The 21,213-nt window shown below is 22.3% G+C and overlaps 1 protein-coding gene across 6 annotated transcripts; it reads left to right on the forward strand.

The window, feature by feature from the left end:
- Position 1: 1 nt before the first annotated feature.
- Vps13 (vacuolar protein sorting 13C) lies at positions 2 to 21,082 on the forward strand. 6 transcript variants are annotated; one of them, XM_031917593.2, is made up of 61 exons: positions 446 to 464; positions 857 to 969; positions 1,742 to 1,828; positions 1,900 to 2,097; positions 2,207 to 2,436; positions 2,508 to 2,643; positions 2,783 to 3,029; positions 3,092 to 3,326; positions 3,417 to 3,534; positions 3,620 to 3,866; positions 3,939 to 4,193; positions 4,284 to 4,383; positions 4,454 to 4,693; positions 4,763 to 4,946; positions 5,029 to 5,117; positions 5,196 to 5,325; positions 5,386 to 5,618; positions 5,694 to 5,831; positions 5,892 to 6,036; positions 6,113 to 6,330; positions 6,410 to 6,565; positions 6,642 to 6,776; positions 6,851 to 7,023; positions 7,106 to 7,398; positions 7,478 to 7,611; positions 7,689 to 7,977; positions 8,112 to 8,365; positions 8,454 to 8,576; positions 8,664 to 8,766; positions 8,825 to 8,971; positions 9,099 to 9,292; positions 9,359 to 9,496; positions 9,598 to 9,717; positions 9,802 to 9,981; positions 10,161 to 10,340; positions 10,423 to 10,584; positions 10,655 to 10,818; positions 10,906 to 11,023; positions 11,273 to 11,467; positions 12,186 to 12,410; positions 12,489 to 12,704; positions 13,188 to 13,229; positions 13,609 to 13,671; positions 14,455 to 14,658; positions 14,736 to 14,873; positions 15,003 to 15,149; positions 15,216 to 15,364; positions 15,426 to 15,537; positions 15,611 to 15,849; positions 15,935 to 16,097; positions 16,181 to 16,394; positions 16,853 to 17,031; positions 17,109 to 17,228; positions 17,307 to 17,428; positions 17,568 to 17,881; positions 18,444 to 18,565; positions 18,644 to 18,813; positions 18,903 to 19,017; positions 19,084 to 19,215; positions 19,298 to 19,459; positions 19,569 to 21,082. In XM_031917593.2, exons 2-61 carry the CDS (start codon positions 870 to 872, stop codon positions 19,614 to 19,616), a joined length of 9,984 nt encoding a protein of 3,327 aa, XP_031773453.2. In that variant the 5' UTR covers positions 446 to 464; positions 857 to 869; the 3' UTR covers positions 19,617 to 21,082. The 6 variants fall into 6 exon arrangements, with proteins under 6 accessions (XP_086773619.1, XP_086773620.1, XP_086773623.1 ...); XM_086917493.1 differs by having other exon boundaries at positions 2 to 969; positions 7,499 to 7,611; XM_086917494.1 differs by lacking the exon at positions 13,609 to 13,671 and having other exon boundaries at positions 2 to 969.
- Positions 21,083 to 21,213: the final 131 nt, after the last annotated feature.

Consider the following 21,213-nt stretch of genomic DNA (forward strand, 5'->3'; position numbering starts at 1 on the left):
TTAAAATTTTAAATTTATTCAATTTTAAGAATTAAACATTCGAATAAAAAAATAATATGCATTACTATGTATTATATTGTAAAAAATAAAAAGGACTAAACAAAAAATAATAATGTTTCTTTATTATATGATGAAATATAAGTTTTATAAATACTTTTTTTCTATATCTAATTTCAAATTAAACGAAAGAACATTTTTACGATATTGTCATGTTAATAATAATTAACCATCATTTAAATAAAATGAAGAAATAAACATATAGCATAATGTTTAAAACTAGAAAACTACTTTAGTTAATAAAGATTTTTAACTAGACGTGAAGATAACAGATATTAATTATTAGTGCAAGTAACTAGAATGTGAAAATAGAGTTGGTGAAATCAAATACGTTGCAGATGGCATTGATAATATCACATTTCTACGCAATGTTATCATCTGAATTACAAAAAACTTAAAATTAGTTGGTAATTCGATATAAACCAGATTTCGATTTTAAAAAATTAGATTCAGTGCGTGACAGTGTATTATTTTAATAGAAATTCAACAGAAATTTAACAAAAATTATCTAACAATATAACAAATAGTAATAAATAAGTTTTGCAGTGATAATTATAGCAATTGAGATTACGAATTATTTTTTTTTTATTTGTATGCTATTCGAATCCATTTCTACGCGGCATATACGAATTACTTAAAATTAATTGCTAAAGGTTATGCGATTTTTTTTTATCGATCGATTTTACTTTTATGCGTCAATCATTCGTTATTTGATGTTGATGTAATGCACGAAAATTTATCGTAAATCCACATTGTCATTCATTTTTTCGTGTATTTTTAAATTTTTTATTTTCTCAAGATAAAAATTGAAAATGGTCTTTGAATCGATCATTGCTGAACTTCTAAATAAAGTATTAGGGGAATATATTCAAAATTTGGATCATACGCAATTAAAATTGAGTTTATGGGGAGGTAAGCATTTACAAATTGTTTTGAAAATATTATACATTCTTTGTATGATATATTTCAATTACAAAGAACATGCTTCTAATTGAATCATAATTGATGTTCAGGAAAATTAAAAAAATAAACATAATAACGTATATTTGATAACATACAGTTTGATATTTCATAAATACATATAAATATATTATTAATATATCAATGTGATATCATATCTATTTATATTACAATTTTTTCAAGGAATTCTTTATCGCTTATGAAACATATATATAATACAATTATAAAATACATACATCAAAATGTATTCTGTAATATAATAAAATTTATTAAAACAAATAATTTATGTTATCTTTGGTGCTATTTTATTGAAAAGAAAAAACTTTTTATTGGATATTAATTATATTTTAAAATTTCAAATATATAAACATTATGTACATAAAATTTTATTTTTTTATATTATATATGAATATAAATATTATTAACATAATAAAAATATTACATTATTATTAATTTATACAGTTATAATTTTATATCTTTTTTTTTATAATATTTAAATATTATACTAAATCAAATTTTGCAATTTATTTTTATATATATTATAATTCATATTATTATAGTAGACAATTTATATAATCAAAAATTATTAATTTAAATATTATAAATAAGAAACAATTTTTATAATATTTTATTTTTATTATTTGTTTATTTATATATATTTTTAAATGAAAATATATATTTTTATGAAAGCAATAAAGACATTTTATTACGTTTTTCTTTTTAGGAGATGTAGTATTGACAGACTTATTAATAAAAGAAACTGCATTAGATATATTGAATTTACCTATTAGATTGGAATATGGAAGATTAGGTTTGTAAATCAAGTATGCATATTTGTGTAATAATATAGAACTAATAGTTTATATCTTTATCTTTCTTTAGGAAAACTTATATTAAAGATACCATTTAAAGATATGTGGAATGGACAGATTGATGCTATAGTTGAAGAATTATATTTACTTGTAGTACCTTCAAATCAAATTGCATATGATGCAGAAAAGGAAGAAAAAATACAGCTTGAAGCAAAACGTGCAGCGCTTGCAAGGGTTGAAAAAAAAAAACAATTAGCAGATATTAAATGTAATAACATTTCGTACTTTATGATTTAATATTAAATACTTTTATGATTTTTTTATCTTTTAAATAATTACAATTATACAGTTACAATTATTTTACTTATAACTTTTAGCACAAGAGAAACTAGATGATTCAATGATTGAAAAACTCATTGCTCGAATGATTAAGAATATCCATATTGAAATTAAAAAGATACATGTGAGATATGAAGATCATATTTCATTTAAAGATCATCCTTTTTCTGTTGGTTTTACATTGAATATATTTACTTTAGAAAGTTGTAGTGATACTTGGGAAATAAATAATTTAAAGGATATGTATGCTATTCCACAAATTTACAAGGTAAGTTATAAAACTTATTGAAGAAATAGTAAAAGAAATATTTTTTAAAATAAAAAATATTCTTCTTTTAGTTATGCACACTAGATGGTTTAGCAGTGTATCTTAATACAACTATAGAACAGTTTAGTCATATACAATCAAAATATTCAGATCTATTTTATAGTGGAATTGCAACTATAGATTATAATCCACCTGGCTATCAATACTGTAAGAAAATATAATTTAAAACAATACAAAAAGATATAAAATAGATGTAGAATAGATAAATAGGAAAATAAATACTAGTATTAGATTTATTAATTCTTTCATTTAAATTTTATATTAAAATTTTTTTATAATTATCTAGTATTGGGTCCAATAAATGTCAATGCTAAATTAAAATTAAATCCAAAGCCAGAAACAGATGGAAGTAATTATAAAATTCCTAAAGTATGGTTGGACATGGAAATGCAAAAATTAAGAGTAGGATTAGCAAAAAAACAATATTATACTCTTGTTCAATTAGGGGAAGGTTTAGATCAAGCTCAAAAAGCTGCACCATATAGAAAGTACAGACCAAATTTACCATCATATAGAGGATATTATAAACAATGGTAATGAATTATTATAAATTTTTTCGAAAAATAACTTTTATATAATAAGTTATTATTTTTAGGTGGAAATTTGCATACATTTGTGTTTTGGAAGAAACAGTACGTAGAAAACGTAGAAATTGGGACTGGAATCATATGAAAAAACATCGAGATATGTGTCGTTCTTACGCTGAAGCGTATAAAATGAAATTGACAACCAAGAAAATTCCACAGGAAGTAGAAGAACTTCTTACTGAATGTGAAAAGAAATTAGATATTTTTAATTTAGTCATTATTAGGCAAAAAATTGAAATGGAAGTTAGTTGATGAAAATTTTTAACTAATAAAAATATATATTCTATATTTTACTGTTAATTAATAATTTGGTTTTTAATTTATACTCTGTAGGTTGAAAAATTAGTAGAAAAAGAAAAAAGCTTAAAAGCGAAACGTGGTTGGTTCGGTTTTTTGTGGTCCAATACACAAATAGAGGAAACACAAGAGTTAAATTCTGCAGCTGCTATAAGTAATAATTTTAAATTTTCTTGCATATTATTTTAAAACATTTAATATAATTAATTTTTTTATTCTTATAAATGTATTTATTTTAGTGCGAAAATTTGAGGAAGCAATGACACCACAAGAGAAAGAAAAATTGTACCGAGCAATTGATTATCAAGAAAATGGTGTGCCAGTTCATTATCCCGAAACATATGAAATGATAGATACGCGATTTCTTTTATATGAGTTACAAATTATAATTTTAGATACAGATAAAGACTATCCTTGTATTATGGATCTTCAGTTACATAGTGTTGAAGCTTGTTTCAAATCAAGACCATCTGCCAATGCCATTTTGTATATATGTTTTAATTTTATTATAAAAATTTTAATTTTAAAATTTTAACATTAATATTTAATTTTCTATAGAGTCACAGCATCAATTAACGAAATGAAATTATTAGGAACAAAACAAGATGATTATATACCTTCACTTTTCAATTCACATCAGCATGGCACAGATAATGTTCTGATTTCTGTATCATATGAAAAGAATCCTCTTGATAAATTATGTGGTGATCGTATCATAGTAAAATCAAAATCTGTAGATATTATTTATGATGCACAAACTGTAATAGAATTAATTAACTTATTTAAAGTACAAAATTCATCAACTTTATACAAGTAAGAATATTATATTTTATTATTATTTTTATCATTAATTTTATCAATTATTTACAAAATACTTTAAATAATTAATTTTTCTACATTTAGTCTTCAAGCAGCTGCTGCAGAACAATTAGAAGGTTTAAAAGAAATGTCGGCTTTAGGTTTAGAACATGCCATTCAAAAACATTCGGTATTAGATATACAGGTAAAAATTCTATAATATAATTATATATTGATTATAAGATATAGAATTTAATGTATATTATATTTAATAGGTTAATATGCAAGCTTCTCAATTAATCATACCACATGATGGAAGATATAATAGCACAAAATCATTGTTAATTATTGATCTTGGTAGTTTACAAATACATTCTCTAGAAAAACCAAAAGACGTTAAAACACATGTAACTGTTAAACAATTAATTAGCATGGGTAAAACTGAAGAAGATGTGTTATTGCATCTTAGAGAACATAGTTATGACAAATTTGTTTTAAAGATAGTTGATTTTCAAGTATGTATTTTAATATTTTAAATATAAAATGTGTAAGTATTGGTATAAAAATTATATAATATTATATAGATATTAGTTTCATTGCCGGGTGAAGAGTGGCGCACAGTTTTATCAAACATAGATGATTCTATGACATTATTACATCCAACAACACTTGAAATTCAATTTCACAAATGTTTAATAACGGATGATCCTTTACTTCCAAAATTTAGACTGATAGGACAATTACCATCGTTTGTTATTAATATAACAGGTATTTTTCAGAACGAAATATTTTTTAATTATTAGTGTTTAATAATGATGTAAATATAATCTTTTTTTAAAAATTTTTTTAGATATTCGTTTATTACAAGCTCTTTCTATTGCTCAGAGCATACCATTTCCAAAAGAAGAAGAACCAATAGAACTTTACAAATTATCTTTGGTATATTTTGTATTATAAATATAATTTTTATATTTACATTATTAAATGTTATATTTTAATTATAAAATATTTGTTTAGAGTAAATCTGTTTCACAATTATCTTTACTGAAAGATTTAACTACTACTATTGCTGAAAAAAAAAAAATAGAAGATCCTATTGTAACAATTAAACAAACAACTGATATGGAAATGAGATTTGAAATGAAAGGTAACACGATGTTTTGTAAATAATTAAATATTTAATTAATGATCGCATTATTTACTATAGAATTTGCAATACAAGTTTCATCTCAAAAAGGCAGTGAAATAATACCATTTATGAAATTCGAAGTATTACAATTAGAAGCCGAAATGTTACAACGAACTTATGATAAGGAAATATTATTAAGATTAGGCGGAATTCAAATAAAGCAACACTATAATCAAAGAGAAATATTTATGGTAAACACTCCTATGCTTTCTGGTAGAGATGAATATTTGATAACAGTTCAATATGTAAATGTAAGTAAATAATTTTTTTAATTTATCAAGAAATAAATTATTTGTAAAATATAAATTAAAATATCTATTCTTAAGGTAAATAAGCGATCTCCAGAATTTAAAACAAAACATGGATCTGTTCTTCAACTATTAAAATTAGAATTTACAACATTAGACATTTGGCTGCATCAAGAAGCTCTAATAAATCTTCTTCAATTTATATCATACATTCAGGTAATTTAAATTCAGTATATATAGAAATTTAAATTTTATTCTTTTGTATTTAAATTGTAGGATCAAATGAATGCTATAGCAAATAGTAAACTTGAAAAAGAATCTTATATGCGTCCACGACTTACTCATTTGGTTTCCATTCAAGAAGAAACTACTACATTTTTGAAGGAACAAATTCATAAGCAAAGACTTAGGTCAATAATGCGTAAGTACATTTCTATTATATTTCTCTATTTTTAAAATTTGAATTATAATTTATAATTATATACATATGGATTTAGGTCGGAGAAGAACAGTCATTGAGCATATAGATTTAAAAATACAAGCAAAAGTTGGAACTATCTGTATGAAGATAACTAGCGATTGTAGAGAAATTACTGCATTTTATATTGATGGTATCAGTGCTGGATATATAATGAAATCTTCACATTCGCAAGCAAATGTTAATTTATCTTCTATTAATATTAAAGATCTTAATGTGGCATCAGCTTATAGAAATGTAAGTCAATTTTTCTATATATTTTATATGAAATATAATTAATTTATCATAATATTAATAATTATAACTAATTAAATAGATTGTATCTGTAACAGAAGATACCGAATCTTTACAAATTCAGGCTATAATTTACAATATTGAACCTTCAGAAATTGATAAAAATAATATGTCCATTACGGTTGTTATGGGTTGCTATCGTATTGTTTTCTTGAATATGTTTGTTACCAGTATAATGGTAAACAAAATCTTTATATATAATAATTAAGATATCTTAATATATTTAAATAATTAAAGTATATTTGATTTTTTAGAGTTTTTTAAATAATTTTCAAGCAGCCCAACAAGCTATAAAAGAAGCATCAGCAGCAGCCGCAGAAGTCGCGAAGATAAATATTAAAGATGCTAGAAAAAGCGCAACACGTATTGGACTTGCAATAAAAATTAAGGTGTTTATTAAAATTTGAAATATTATAATTAGATATTAAATTTTTTAAATTATATAATAATTATAATATAATAGGCTCCAGTTATATATGTACCAATGCATTCAACAAGTGACCATTGTTTAACACTAGATATGGGTAATCTTACTATATGCAATATTTTTAAGAAGTTAGAAATTACAAATGAAGTTGGAGATTTTCCTATTATTGATGAAATGAGAATTGAATTACAAAATTTTAAATTATCTCGGTAAGATTAATTATTTATAGAAAATAGCAACAATTATTAATTTTGATAGTCGCAATTATTTAGTATATTATTTTTATAATAGGGTGAGATTGAATATAGAAAAATTTGTAATTCAAAATGAAATATTGCTATTAGAACCAGTTAGTTTTACATTACTCATTAAACGTAATTTATCCAGTGCTTGGTTTACCTCTATACCAGATATTGATATGTCTGGTAGATTAAATAAAATTAATATATTGATAAGTAAAGAAGATTATGTAACAGCAATGAAAGTGTTAGAAAAAAATTTAAGTGAAACTGTTGAAGATAAAAAATTTACAGCAAGTGTTAATAAAAAAAAAGTTGAAATAGAAGTTTTACATCATCGACCTGGTAGATATGAATAATTTGTTTTATTTATAATTAATTTAACGAACAAAATAATTATAAAGTAATTGTGTTTTTTGAACAGAAAAGTTTGTAACTATTACAGAAGAATCAGAAGATACAGATTTACAAGAACAAGTACATATACACACATCTATTAAATTTGAATTTGTTATGGATAGTCTTGTAATTACTTTATTTACGGGAGGTTCAAAAACGGTAATTTCAATAATTATTTCGAAATTTTTTGATATTATTGCATACATATCTATATATATTATGTAATTAAATTGTAGTTACAATCACAAAGTTCTCTACTTCATTTGCCAGAGAATGGCTTAGCTAAATTTTGTTTAACGCATTTTGCATTGAAAGGTCGAATATTTGCCGATGGATTAATGGCAACTTCGATTCTTCTTATGAATTGTACTTTAGATGATATTCGTCAAAGTAGACAAGGTTCATTTATTAGAATTATGGAGCGAATAACAGTAATATCTTCCATGAATAATATAGAAGAAGAATCAAAACCTGTTCGTAGTATGTTAGATATGACTATTAGACAAAGTTCAAATGATACATTTGGTAAGTTAAAAACTTATATTTCTTGATTAATAAAAAATATATTTTTATTTTTTATTTAATATATCTTATTAAATATTTTTATATATAAATTATTTCGTTTATTAAATTTTATTTTAATTAAATTTTGTTTTCAGTTGATATTCGAGTATTTTCATTTAGTATAATCGTATCACTTGATTATCTAATGAAAATAAAAGATTTTTTCGCGATTGATAATTCATCAAATAAACCAGTATCTCAACATGTAAAGAACGAACCAATAGTTAAAAAAAAACAAATTGTATCATCAACTAAAACAATGTTTACAATTAATATACATATTGAAAAGCCTGATATTATACTATTGGAAGATATGGATGATATAAATTCTAATTGTATAATACTAAATGTAATATTTACTCTCTATTTTTTTTTTTTTTTTATTATAATACATGTTATATATTATTTCTTTTATCTAAATATTTTATTTTATATAGACTGAATTATTATTGAAAGTACGTTTGATGGATGAACATCAAGTAATAACTGGTACCATAAAAGATTTGTCGATTTTAGCTGGTATATATAACCCTGTGAGAAGAAGTGATTGGATATATCAAGTAAAAATTTTCGTTTATATTTTATATTCTATATATTTCTATATTATTTATATATAGTATTAATTTATAATTATCTTAATTATAAAGGTTTTAAGACCATGTAGTATAAGTGTAGCAGGTTCTACACCAGATGGAAAAGGGCTTCATGTCGATATTTGTTGTACAGATATTCATTTATCAGTTTCGCCAGGTAATTCGATAAAATATTAATATACAATAAAATTATTAATTAAATTCGTTATTTATAGGTGTTATAGAAATATTGAATAAAGTAATTCATACTGTTACAAAGACGGAAATAAAAGATCAAGAAATTGTTATTACTGAACAGAATTATGAAGGATTATGGATTATAACACCATTTGAAGAGAATGATTTTTGGTTTTTAAAAACAGGTAAAATATATATATTTAATAATTTTATAATATTAACTATACATATTATATTATAAAATATACATATTAAATATACATTATTTATTATAAATCTTCTTTATTTAATATAATATTTTTTATTTTTTAGAAATAGGAATAGAAGCTATAGAAGATTTTACATATTCTGATGATGAGGATATTATTTATAAACCACAATTAGCAATAATCTCTGCGCCGACAATTCTGTTCACATTGGAAGCAGGTGTTGGGAATAAAACATTACCAATGCTTTTACTTCATATCGGTTTCCAAAGTAATATTTATGATTGGAGTACGAAAACCGTAAGATATATTGATTTTAATAATGATTTTTCTTCTGCTATACATTAAAAAATTGCTTGCTTTTAGATGAATATAGAATATACAATGTCGGTAATTATGGCATATTATAATAGTCAGTTAGCATTATGGGAACCATTAATTGAACCAATAGAGAGAATCAAAAATGAAAAGCGAGTTTCAACACCATGGGAACTAAAAGTTAAAGTAATATATTTTAATTTTTGATAATTAAAATGTTATTATATTTTTTTTAATATTTTTATTGTTGTTATTTATATTTTATTTATTTTTATTTTATATTTTAGATTCAGTTTAATGATATATCAGCAAATTCTAGAGGTATAAATGCGATCAGCCCTACATCAGATAGTGAAACAGAAGAATTTCATCAAATTCCTAAAATGTCTATTGATATTCTATCAACTGTAAGTTCATAAAATATTAATATTTTTTATTTTTTAATTATGTATTATATATTTTACGTAAAATCTTATAATATTTTATAATAGGAAAATTTGGAAATAACTTTAACAAAAACGTGTCTCAATGTACTAAAACAACTCGGTAATGCATTTTCATCTGCCATGGAAGTTACTGGAAAAGTAAAGACGAAAAGTGTGGCGCCATATGTACTAAAGAATGAAACTGGCTTAGCGATGATTTTAGATTTAGAACGTAGTCATTTTAAGGTTTATTTTTTTTATTATATTAATATTATTATATTATATATTATATTATATTATTATATTATTATTAATATTATTATAATTATAATTAAGGTTTATTATTATTAGATTTTATATTCTTAATTTTAAAAATAATATTATAAGATAAAAAATATTTATAAATATTTATAAAATTATTTCAGGTTTTTAAAGATGGATTAAAATTTACAAGCAATAATACTGATTCATATATGGAAGTGATTCTTGAATCTGGTGCATCAGTAGAATTAGTTCCAAAAACTATGAAAACTATAATACCATTGCTTGAACAATTGAAAAGTGAAACAATTCAAGAAAGAAATGATGATAAGTTTATTATTTCGGTAATATATTTAAAGTATAAATTTATGAATTTTTATTTTTCATATAATTAAAATAATGTTGAACTATTAATATTTCTTGAAGTTCAAAGAAATTCATGGAATCTTAGCAATACCCGTTTTAAGAGCTGATAAAAGATTCTTTTCATTGAGATATCGAAAGGATAGTTCTGAAGAATGGGGTATTGTTTCCGACGTTGTAGTTGACGAAGGAAGTACTATTGTTACTCTTCGAAGTATTCTACAGGTGATCTATATGTCTTTTTTCTTAGCTTTAATAAGTGTAAATAAATGTTTTATAGATATATATATTTTAGGTGCACAATCATTTTAATCAACCGATATCTGTATATTACATGACTAAACGTGGAAATGAAGTTGAATGTGTAGGAACAGTTGCTCCAGATAGTAAATTAAACCTTCCACTAGATGCTGTATATACTCCAACAAATGTTCATGGGTTATTTTTTAGTGTTGAAGGGTATAATATTTTTATACAAAATTTTATATGTTTTATACTTTTTTTATCTTTATTTAAATATTATCTAAATTTAATCTTTTTTTCTAGATATATGGTTTCAGAACAATTTATTTGGAAAGATCTACAAAAAACAATCAGTATGACAAAACTCTTAAAATGCGAAGCTAGAATAAGACAAGAAATTGTAGAACCATTTTATATTAAGGTAATAAAATCAAATATTTTCATTTATTTGTACACTTAGAAAATTTTTTATATTTTATTTTTATTTCTCGAGATTTTACACTATGTAGTACATGTAATTATTATTCACGATGTTTTCGATTATGTTTAATAGAGAGATACAATGAAACAGTATATTTAATTATCTTCTTTCTTATGCTGTAATCAAACAAAATTTCGTTAAAAATTACATTATATACATGCTTTTATAAGCAGCAGTTTTTACTTTTAGATGTTTTTCGTGATGATTGTGGTTGGTAGTATTTTATATAATAACAACACTATTGGCTTATTATTGAATGCTATTAACTGGCGATCCGTATTCTCTCGTTTCATTGATTGCATCAAGCATCTTTGCTTGAAAAATTTATCCTCAGAACAAAAAATTTATCCTCAGCACAAAAAATATCTGGAAACACCTATTCAGGTATTATCGTTTTCTTCTAAGTTAGTTTGAGAACCAGTTGTTATTTAGTATACATTGAATATCATTGAATATAAATAAGTATTTGTACAATCGATATTAGATAGTTAATAATTTTATGTGAATGTATTGTAATACAGTAGGATGAGTTAGTTATTATGATACAAATCCTCTATGTGTTTGACTGAAAATGATTATTGGCATGGTTTTACAATTATTAATTGTGTTATATTAATATAATTTCAAGGAAATATAAAAAGGAAAGCAAGCAATTCTATATTAAGTTTTTTTTAATAAACTTGATACTTTTCATTTTTTAAATTAGAAAAGAAAGTAATTAATTTTTTGTTTTATAAGAGTGTTTCTTATTTATTTATTTTGTTATTTTAGCATTTATTATTTTATTTATTTCAATAATAAATTTTTATATTTATTTAAAATATTTTTATTCTGTATAAAATGTTTAAATAGTTACATGTTCAATAGTTCAAATAGTAAAAATTTATATTAGCATTTGATACAATATGTTCATTGCACGTTTTTTATATTTTTTATATTGTTATAGAACGTATTGTTATGCTTAAATATTGAAAGAAATTATTGTCTATTATTGTTTATTATTTAGATAATAGTATGAAGAATGATAGAATAACAGAGTAGAAAAATAATTTCTACATGTAAATTTATATATTTATATATTTAATAATATTATAATTTACAGGTGGTTGGTGAAATAGAACAAGTTTATTTTGAAAATACTTCTCGCTATACTATGGCAAGTACCATTTATAATGTTCATTTATACCCATCTGTATATTTGAAGAATTTTCTACCTATCAATATTATTGTAAATTTACCTGGATCTGTACAAGAGAAACTTTTAGAAGCTGGTACATCTTATCAAATTCCTACAATTGATCCTGGGAAATCTTGTATAATCATAAAAGTAAGTAAATTATAAATTTCATGATGATTCATGTATTTATATTATAATAATTACTTAATTATAATTATATAATTATAGTTACCAAATTATTTAGAAAAAGATTGGTCATGTAAAGGCGAAATATTAGCGAATCCACCAGAATTTTCAGTTTGGTCTTTTGAATCTTTCGACAGTGCACAAAAAGTTATAATGGATTTAGGAATGCATACATCATATGATCATGGTTCTATTATTATGGCATTATATTGTCCATTTTGGATGTTGAATAAAACAGGCTTAATGTTGTCTTATCGTGTAAGTTTCATCATCATTTCATTTTTAAAAATTATCTAATAAATAATTTTATTTATTTATTTATTTATTTATATTTATAAATATTGCTTATTTTATTTTGGCATTTTTATTTTTTTGACGAATAAATTTTTTAATAAATTATATTATTATTTAGGTTATTATTTAAAGAATAGATTTGATTAATTATAATATAAATTTATTATAAAAATTTATAATATATTTTTTATTTTAAAAATTTTTTATCTGAAATAAAATCTTCATTAAATAAAATACTATTAACTATATAATATTATAACGAACTATTTTAATATATTATAAATGATTTTTTGTTGTATTAAGCATGTAACTAATTTCTATAGAATGCTTGATTTATATTTTGTGCTGTATAATTGCTATGTTTAGATTACATATGCTGGAAGTAGTATAATGTTGCAAATTTTTAATCTTCTGTGATCATATCTTATTCAATACATTATTTTACAGAAATCAAGTAAGGGTGGCAAAGAACACTCAAGTCCAATCAAGGTAGTGATTTCATGTTACAGTATTTTTCATGCTTTGGACATAATATTAAATATATAATTTTTATCATGTAATGGTGGCTGTATTTTTCAATGTACAAAATTTATTTCAAAATTTCAGAATTATGTTAACAAAAGTATTCTTAAATTCAGTTGGAATTTTTTAATTTTCTTATTTTATTTAAATTAATCATATTTGTTTAATGTAATGAAATATTAGCATATGCAAAATGTTAAAAATAGCTTTTCAATTTAAACTTTTATTTATATAGATAACTTTTATGGATATAAATATTAAAAGATTATTTCATATATAATTTAAAAAAAAAAACTAATTTTTTTGTTAACAATTTTATGAAAATACATAAGAAGATATCTTTCAGAATTTGGTTTGTGTGAAATCTCATCAACCACATGTAGAATACAGGATGAAGAAAACACATTTGGTGATATATTGATTTTATTTTATATTGATAATGATTTAAATTTGCAAATTGTGAAAGAATTATAAAAAAAAAAAAAATATCCATTATCTTATTCAACTAACTATATCTCTGTCTATATATTAAATCTTTTACATTTTTCTACATATTATTATCAATGCTTTTTTATTAACAGCATATTGCTAATTTTTCTTTTTCTACTAAAAAATATAATTATTCATTAATAATGAATGGCATATATACTTCAAAAAATTAACCAAGAAATATATTTAGTTCCATTCATGTTTAATTCTTTTTATTAGTTGGCTTTTTGTGGCATTATTGTATTTTGCAACATTACGCATACTTTTTCATGCTATAAATAAGATATTATTGCTTATATATATGTATATATATTACTATGTGTGTACAAAATAGTGATTGCTATGAAACTAAATAGTATTTATAGAAATATAAATATAATATAAGAATTTAATATCATAGAAAATTAATTTGTACATTAATTCAATGAATTTTTATAAATTCATCAAAAGAATTTATAATATGAAGAGAAAATCATAAAATGCAAAAATTTAGATTTTGTTTATTAAAATAAATAAGCAAGATTATAAAATAAAATTACTGATTGTAGTTAAAGTAGTTTATTGTAATTTGTCACATAATGATGTAAAAAATATATTGAAAAATAATTAATTGCAATTAATTGCATTTTTTGTGCACAATGTATTTAGATTATTGAAATATATTAATTTTGGCACCAAAATTTAATTGTATACATATTTTCAGAGTGGAGAAGATTATCTAAATGTATTATATCATCCAGAGAATTTTAAGGGACCAATATTGTTTTCATTTCGTTCTAAAGTATTCTTTGGTAAAAAGAAGGCAATGATTAGAGTGGAAGATGGTGAATGGTCTGATAAATTTCCTATAGATGTTGCAGGAAGTGATGGAGTAGTTACTTGTAAATATAATGGTCTAACATACCAAGTCAGTATTATTTTCTATTTTTTTTTATAATTTCATTATTTACTCACTTTATATTAATATTTTTTTATAAATTACAGATTGGAGTTCATAATCAATTAACTTATAATTCTTTAACAAAACAGATTACATTTACTCCATTTTATGTATTGATAAATAATTCTGATTACCTTATTGAATGTCAAGAGGGTAATAGACCAGCTGATCCTATGATTAAGGTAATAGATTTTAAGTTTTTTTAATTATATTAAGTAGTTATATTAAATATATTATTTAACAGATGTTAATTATATTTTATATGATATATTTCATCTAAATATAATTTTTCATTATTTATTTATTTATAGGTTCCCCCTAGAGAATGCACAGCTTTTTGGCCTCGCTCTGATCATGAGCAAAAACTTTTAAAGGCTAGAATTGCAGGTGATCTCGAAAAAACTGTATCATTTATTTATACAGAAAGTCATACAACTTTATTGAAATTAAATAATAAGGTTTGATAATTTTATTTCTTTTTAATAAATAATTTATATATTTCTATAATTCTTATTGTTTAACAGTATGGAGGAATTAATGTAGATATACAAATAAGTGAAGGCGGTATTTACATTTCCTTATCTGTTTATAATCATGGAAATGCTCCAGCCTTAATTATTAATCATACTCCACATACTATCAATTTCTGGGAAAAGGGTTCACTAAATATCAGGTACAATCAATTATTTAAAAAAATTATTGTTATTAATATTATAATATAAATTATTTCACAGATCTATACAAACATATAATAAAATGTTTTATACTTGGGAAAATCCTGCAGGACCGCGAAAATTGATTTGGGAAGATGGCAATAAAAAAGAAATTGAAGAAACTCTTCGAAAAGTAAATATCTAATATTTAATTAAATTTATTAATTTTTTTCTAATTTAATAATATTAAAAAATCCATTTTTTAGGATACATTAGGAATTTTTCATTTACCAGATTTGGAAGAACAAGTATTTTATGTATCGTTTTTAGATGGTACACAACGAGTATTATTATTTACATCAAATATGAAAATTGCGGAAGATTGTCAACTATCTGATGATTTTGAAGTTATAGAACAGGAAGTGTCAATAAATATTCATGGAGTTGGTTTTTCACTTGTTAATAATATTACAAGATCTGAATTGTTATATATGTGTATCGCTAGGTACATTATTAATATAAATATTTGTTATGATTTATATTTTTATAACAATTTATTGTCATGCTTTTTTATTATTATTATCTTTTAGTTCTGGAATTATATGGGAAATCCGTAAATCCATTAATCATCGATGGCGTAGTCTTAGCACAAGGGAAGTAAATCTTATAGAAGAAGGCTATCAAAAATATATGCGTGAATTACAAATAGGAAAAGATCCGATGCAAAAAGTAGTACTTGAACCAAAATTAGAAGTAATAGAAATAATAATTTCATTTTCAATTTTATAATATATATATTTTCTTATCTTCTATTCTCAAATTAATTTCAATTTCAGGTTGATTATTTAAATATGGAAATGTTGAAACCAAATCGTCGTTATCTACGAAGAACTTTCCAAACTGGTTTATGGTTGCAATACCGTACTTCAGTACATCAAGTGCAGTTACATGCAAAAATTAACAGATTGCAAATTGATAATCAACTTGCGGATTGTATTTTCCCAGTTATATTGGCTCCAGTTCCGCCCCCAAAGAGTGTTACAAATGCTGGTAAATTTTTATTATTTATTTAATCATTTATAAAAAATGAAAATATTATATAAATTATGTATATTATACAATATATATAATTATATATACATATATAAGAATATAAGAGGATATTAAAATATTCATGATAAAATATATTTTATCATGATATATGTATATCTCGATTCTAGAGATTAAAATAAATGCAAAATTGTTGATTGAAATTTATTTACTAAATTATAATTCAAATTTGCGTCATCTTGACACTTCGTTTCATCTAATGTAAATTTAAGTTCTTTATAATCATAAAAATAAATTAATATTTTGTTTTTATTTTAATTTAGAATCTAGTCTTTCCAAAAGTATAAATGAATATATGTGTGTGTGTGTGTGTGTGCGTGCGTGTGTGTGTGTGTTGTGTATGTATGTATTTTACATATTATTTTACATGTTATTATACATGTTAAATTTTTTAACAGTTGAAATGAAACCATTTGCTGAACTTAGTATGATTAAACGATTACTTGTACACAGTAATGTACAACAATTCCGGTATTTTAAGGTTCTTATACAAGAATTTCATGTGAAAGTAGATATTGTATTTATTAATGCGATTATGGGATTACTTGAAACAAATGAAATGAATGATGCGGAAGAAGTGAGTTTTATTAATAGATAATATAGATAATATATAAAATTCTAAAATATTATAATAATTACCTTTTTGTAATTTAGAACAAACTATTCAAATTAGATGTAAAACTTGTTGATGAACCTTTGATGTATCACGTCAGATTAATTACTACAGCCGAACAGAAGAATTTCTTCGATCTTCTTCATTTTTCTCCATTAAAGGTTTTTTTTTGTAATTTAAATTAATCATAATTATATTTTATTAATATTATATTTTTATAATTATTATAATTTTTTCAGATTCATATAAGTTTTTCAATGACTGGTGGTAATAGTGGGCCTTCTGCAATGCCTCATGTATTAAACGTATTATTACAAGGAATAGGAGTTACATTAACAGATATTCACGATATTGTCTTCAAGTAATTGTATTCAAAATTAAATTTTAATTTATATTACTAAAATTAAATTTGTATCGATAAAATTTTAATTCTATATTATATAAATCATATATTCTATATATATAAACCATATATAAATCAATATTTTTTATTTTTACAGATTAGCATATTTTGAAAGAGAATATATTTTTATGACTCATAAACAACTCATTCATGAAGCAACATTACATTATGTGGGACAAGCAATTAAGCAAGCTTATGTTCTTGTTTTGGGACTCGATGTAATAGGAAATCCGTATGGCCTTGTGGTGGGTACCATGAAAGGCATTGAAGATTTATTCTATGAACCTTTCCATGGTGCCATTCAAGGGCCTGGAGAATTTGCAGAGGGTTTGATTCTTGGTGTGAGAAGCATGGTAGGTCATACTGTTGGAGGAATGGCAGGAGCCGTTTCTAAAATAACTGGAGCTATGGGTATGTTTTAGAAATTGTAATTTTGAATGTGTATTAAAATACATGTGTATGTGAAACGTACATTAATTAATCGCATAATCAAATTTAGTAGCATGTTTTCTTTTCTCTCTTCTTTATGTAATGTTATTTTGTTTGCCTACAATTTAACATTATTATTATCTTTTATCTTTTCGCAAGTTTTAGTTTCTATTAAAAAATCGAAACTTCAACTCCTAATATGAATTATAAAATAAAAAATATTAAAATATAAAAATATATATATATGTATAATAATTTGTAATATCTCATATATGTGTATTTTTATTAACTATATGTATTAATTATATATATTTTTATATTAATTATATATTATATATATATATATATATATTTTATATGTATACATATATTATTACAATGCATATTATTTATATTATAATCGATTCAAATATGATTTTATTTATTATACGTATATATATTTAAATACACATAAATTAAAAATTTTTAGAATATTTATAATTTGAATTCTTATTTTATTTTAAATATTATTATATTTTTTTAAACATTACATTATTTATCGTAGGCAAAGGTATAGCTGCTTTAACATTTGATAAGGATTATCAAAGAAAACGACAAGAACAGCTTAACATACAACCAGCTACTTTACAAGAAGGTCTTGCTCGTAGTGGCAAAGGCTTAGTAATGGTAAGAAAAAATCAGAAATAGAAATTAATATAATTGAAAAGAAATTAATGTAATGAAAAATGAATATATGGTTTTTAGGGTGTTTTTGATGGAGTAACTGGTGTTGTAATGAAACCCATATCAGGTGCCAAAGAAGAAGGTGTGGAAGGATTCTTTAAAGGATTTGGAAAAGGAATGGTTGGTCTTGTTACTAGACCAACTGCTGGAGTTATAGATTTTGCTAGTGGTTCATTTGATGCAGTGAAACGGTATAAAAAATAATGTTTATGAAATCATATAAATTACAATTTATGTTTCATAAGAATAATTTAAATTATTCATATTAATTTTTTTTCAGTGCAACTGAATTGAATGAAGAAGTAAAGAAAGTAAGGCCATGTAGATTTTTACAACCTGATAATTTAGTTAGACCATATGTTAGAGAGCATGCTGAAGGATATAAAATTTTAAATGTAAGTATTTAATATTTTTTTTTTTATTTAATATTTCTTAATATTTATGAAAATGTTTCTTAATAGGAATTAGAAAAAGGAAAATATTCAAATACTGATATTTATTTTTATCATTTATACATTAATAGAGATGTATTATTGCTTACTGATAAGAGAATAGCATATTTAGAGCATAGTGACTTATTTGGTGGATGGCGGGTTAGTATTTTTTTAAATTATATTTTTGTAAATTAAATATAAAATATTTAAAAAAGTAAATATTTTATTGTTTTTTATACAGGTATATTGGACTCACACATGGCAAGAAATAAGCGAGCCGAAATTAGTGGATAAGGGTGTTCAGATATTTATTAAAGATACTAGTAAAAAAAAGAAATTAGGCTTATTTGGTATCGCAGATCAATCAAAAATAATTTTAATACCTGATTATAATATAAGACAAGTAAGTTACATAATTGAAAAAAATATTAGTATATATTTTTATATTTAAAAAATATAATCTTTTAATTATTTAAAAAATAAATAATGTTTTTTTTTTATAAATTTTTCAGCTTCTATGTAACAAAATACAACAGCAAATTAATCAATGCGGATTATAATATCAGAAAATCATAATAACATATGATACATACAATATATATATTAATATTTAAATATAATTAATTAAACTGATAGTGCCTAGGCGTCATAAATTTTCATTAGCTTTGCAAACTGAATTTCATAAATTCTATATATTCATATATATTATAAAGAAAATTTTTACATATGCTATTTACAAGACTGATATTTAATCAGAATCAGCTAAACAGAAATTAATATATTGTTTTATATTTATTACAATCTAATTTTCAATTTAATTTTATTATTTTATATGATTATCATTATTTTTAGTAAAATATTTCACTTTATAATTCTATTTGTTATTATAACATTATTAAGACTTCTAATGCTTTTAATTAATGATGATAATTGATATATTTAATATTGTACGAAATAATCATTATAGTATTTATCATTGTTCTTAAACATATTACATCAAATAATATAATTTACTTTAAAATAATATTTAAAATATATCTAAAATAAACAAAATACATGTAAAAATACTTGAAAATCAAAACAAAATCTTTCTATCTCATTAATTTGAAACTTGTTTATATAAATATATATAAATATAAGATTTAAGCTGATATTTAAATGTCTTTTTAGATTTCGTGTAAAAATATGCAAAATCATTATAAAGATTTACGTTATAACAATTGAAAATATGCAAATTAATTTTATGATTCAAATATTTTAATTTCATATCTTGTAAAATTCTTTCTTGTTTAATATTAGTAAAAATTCTAAAAACTTTGAGATTGCCATTATAAGACAATATCATATTTTTGTACTATTTAATAATAAGTTAAAAATTTATTATATACATACATATATAAACAGAAATTTAAACGCACATTGTATGTTCAAGGAATTTCTATGTACCTGTAACTATGTTATCATATGTACAGAATGTTTCTAATCACGCATAATTTTTTAATTATATAAAAATTATATAAAAATATATTTTCTTTTTTAAATATATATTCTTAAAATTTCATATACATGTAAAAAATAAATAATTTTCATATTGTTAATACTTTCAATATATTGGTCAATATTTATATAATTTTTTATTTCAATTATAGATGTATTATACGGAATTATATCATTTGATCAATTATGATAATTAATTTAGATTATTACATATTTTTAGAAACACTCTGTATGTTCGTAAATAATACATAATTTTTATTAAAATTTTTCTGTTAAATAATATATTATTTAATAGAAAAGAAAAGAAAAAAAGCAAAATAGTCCAAAGATACACTGTTTTCCAGAGCTTATAAGAAATTTATTATTATATAATTATAATTATAATACGTAGTTAATTATAATATAATTTAAAATGACTTATCTAATTAAATTACATTATTGTTAAAAAAAGATATACGCATATTGTTATTATTTTATACGTATATCACTTGTATAAACAAATTACATTACAATAAGAGAATTAAAGTAATTCTTGTTTTCTTTTATCTCATTCAATGGTACTATTTAAGTTATGTAAAGTTTTATAAAGAGTTTTGTATATATATTTATGTATTATACTTCAAAAATGTATTTTGTTTCTATCATGCATTATATATAAAT

The sequence above is a fragment of the Apis florea genome, unplaced genomic scaffold, assembly GCF_048593485.1.
Source record: "Apis florea isolate Af1SG1 unplaced genomic scaffold, ASM4859348v1 contig_2203_pilon, whole genome shotgun sequence".
Lineage (NCBI taxonomy): Eukaryota > Metazoa > Arthropoda > Insecta > Hymenoptera > Apidae > Apis > Apis florea.

Bases quoted from the DNA above. Each gene is read 5' to 3' on its own strand.
- Vps13 (XM_031917593.2), top strand. From the start codon at position 870: ATGGTCTTTGAATCGATCATTGCTGAACTTCTAAATAAAGTATTAGGG. The intron at 5,832-5,891 runs GTAATTTAAATT...TTTAAATTGTAG, and splicing joins AATTTATATCATACATTCAG to GATCAAATGAATGCTATAGC. The intron at 11,468-12,185 runs GTATTATCGTTT...TATAATTTACAG, and splicing joins ATCTGGAAACACCTATTCAG to GTGGTTGGTGAAATAGAACA.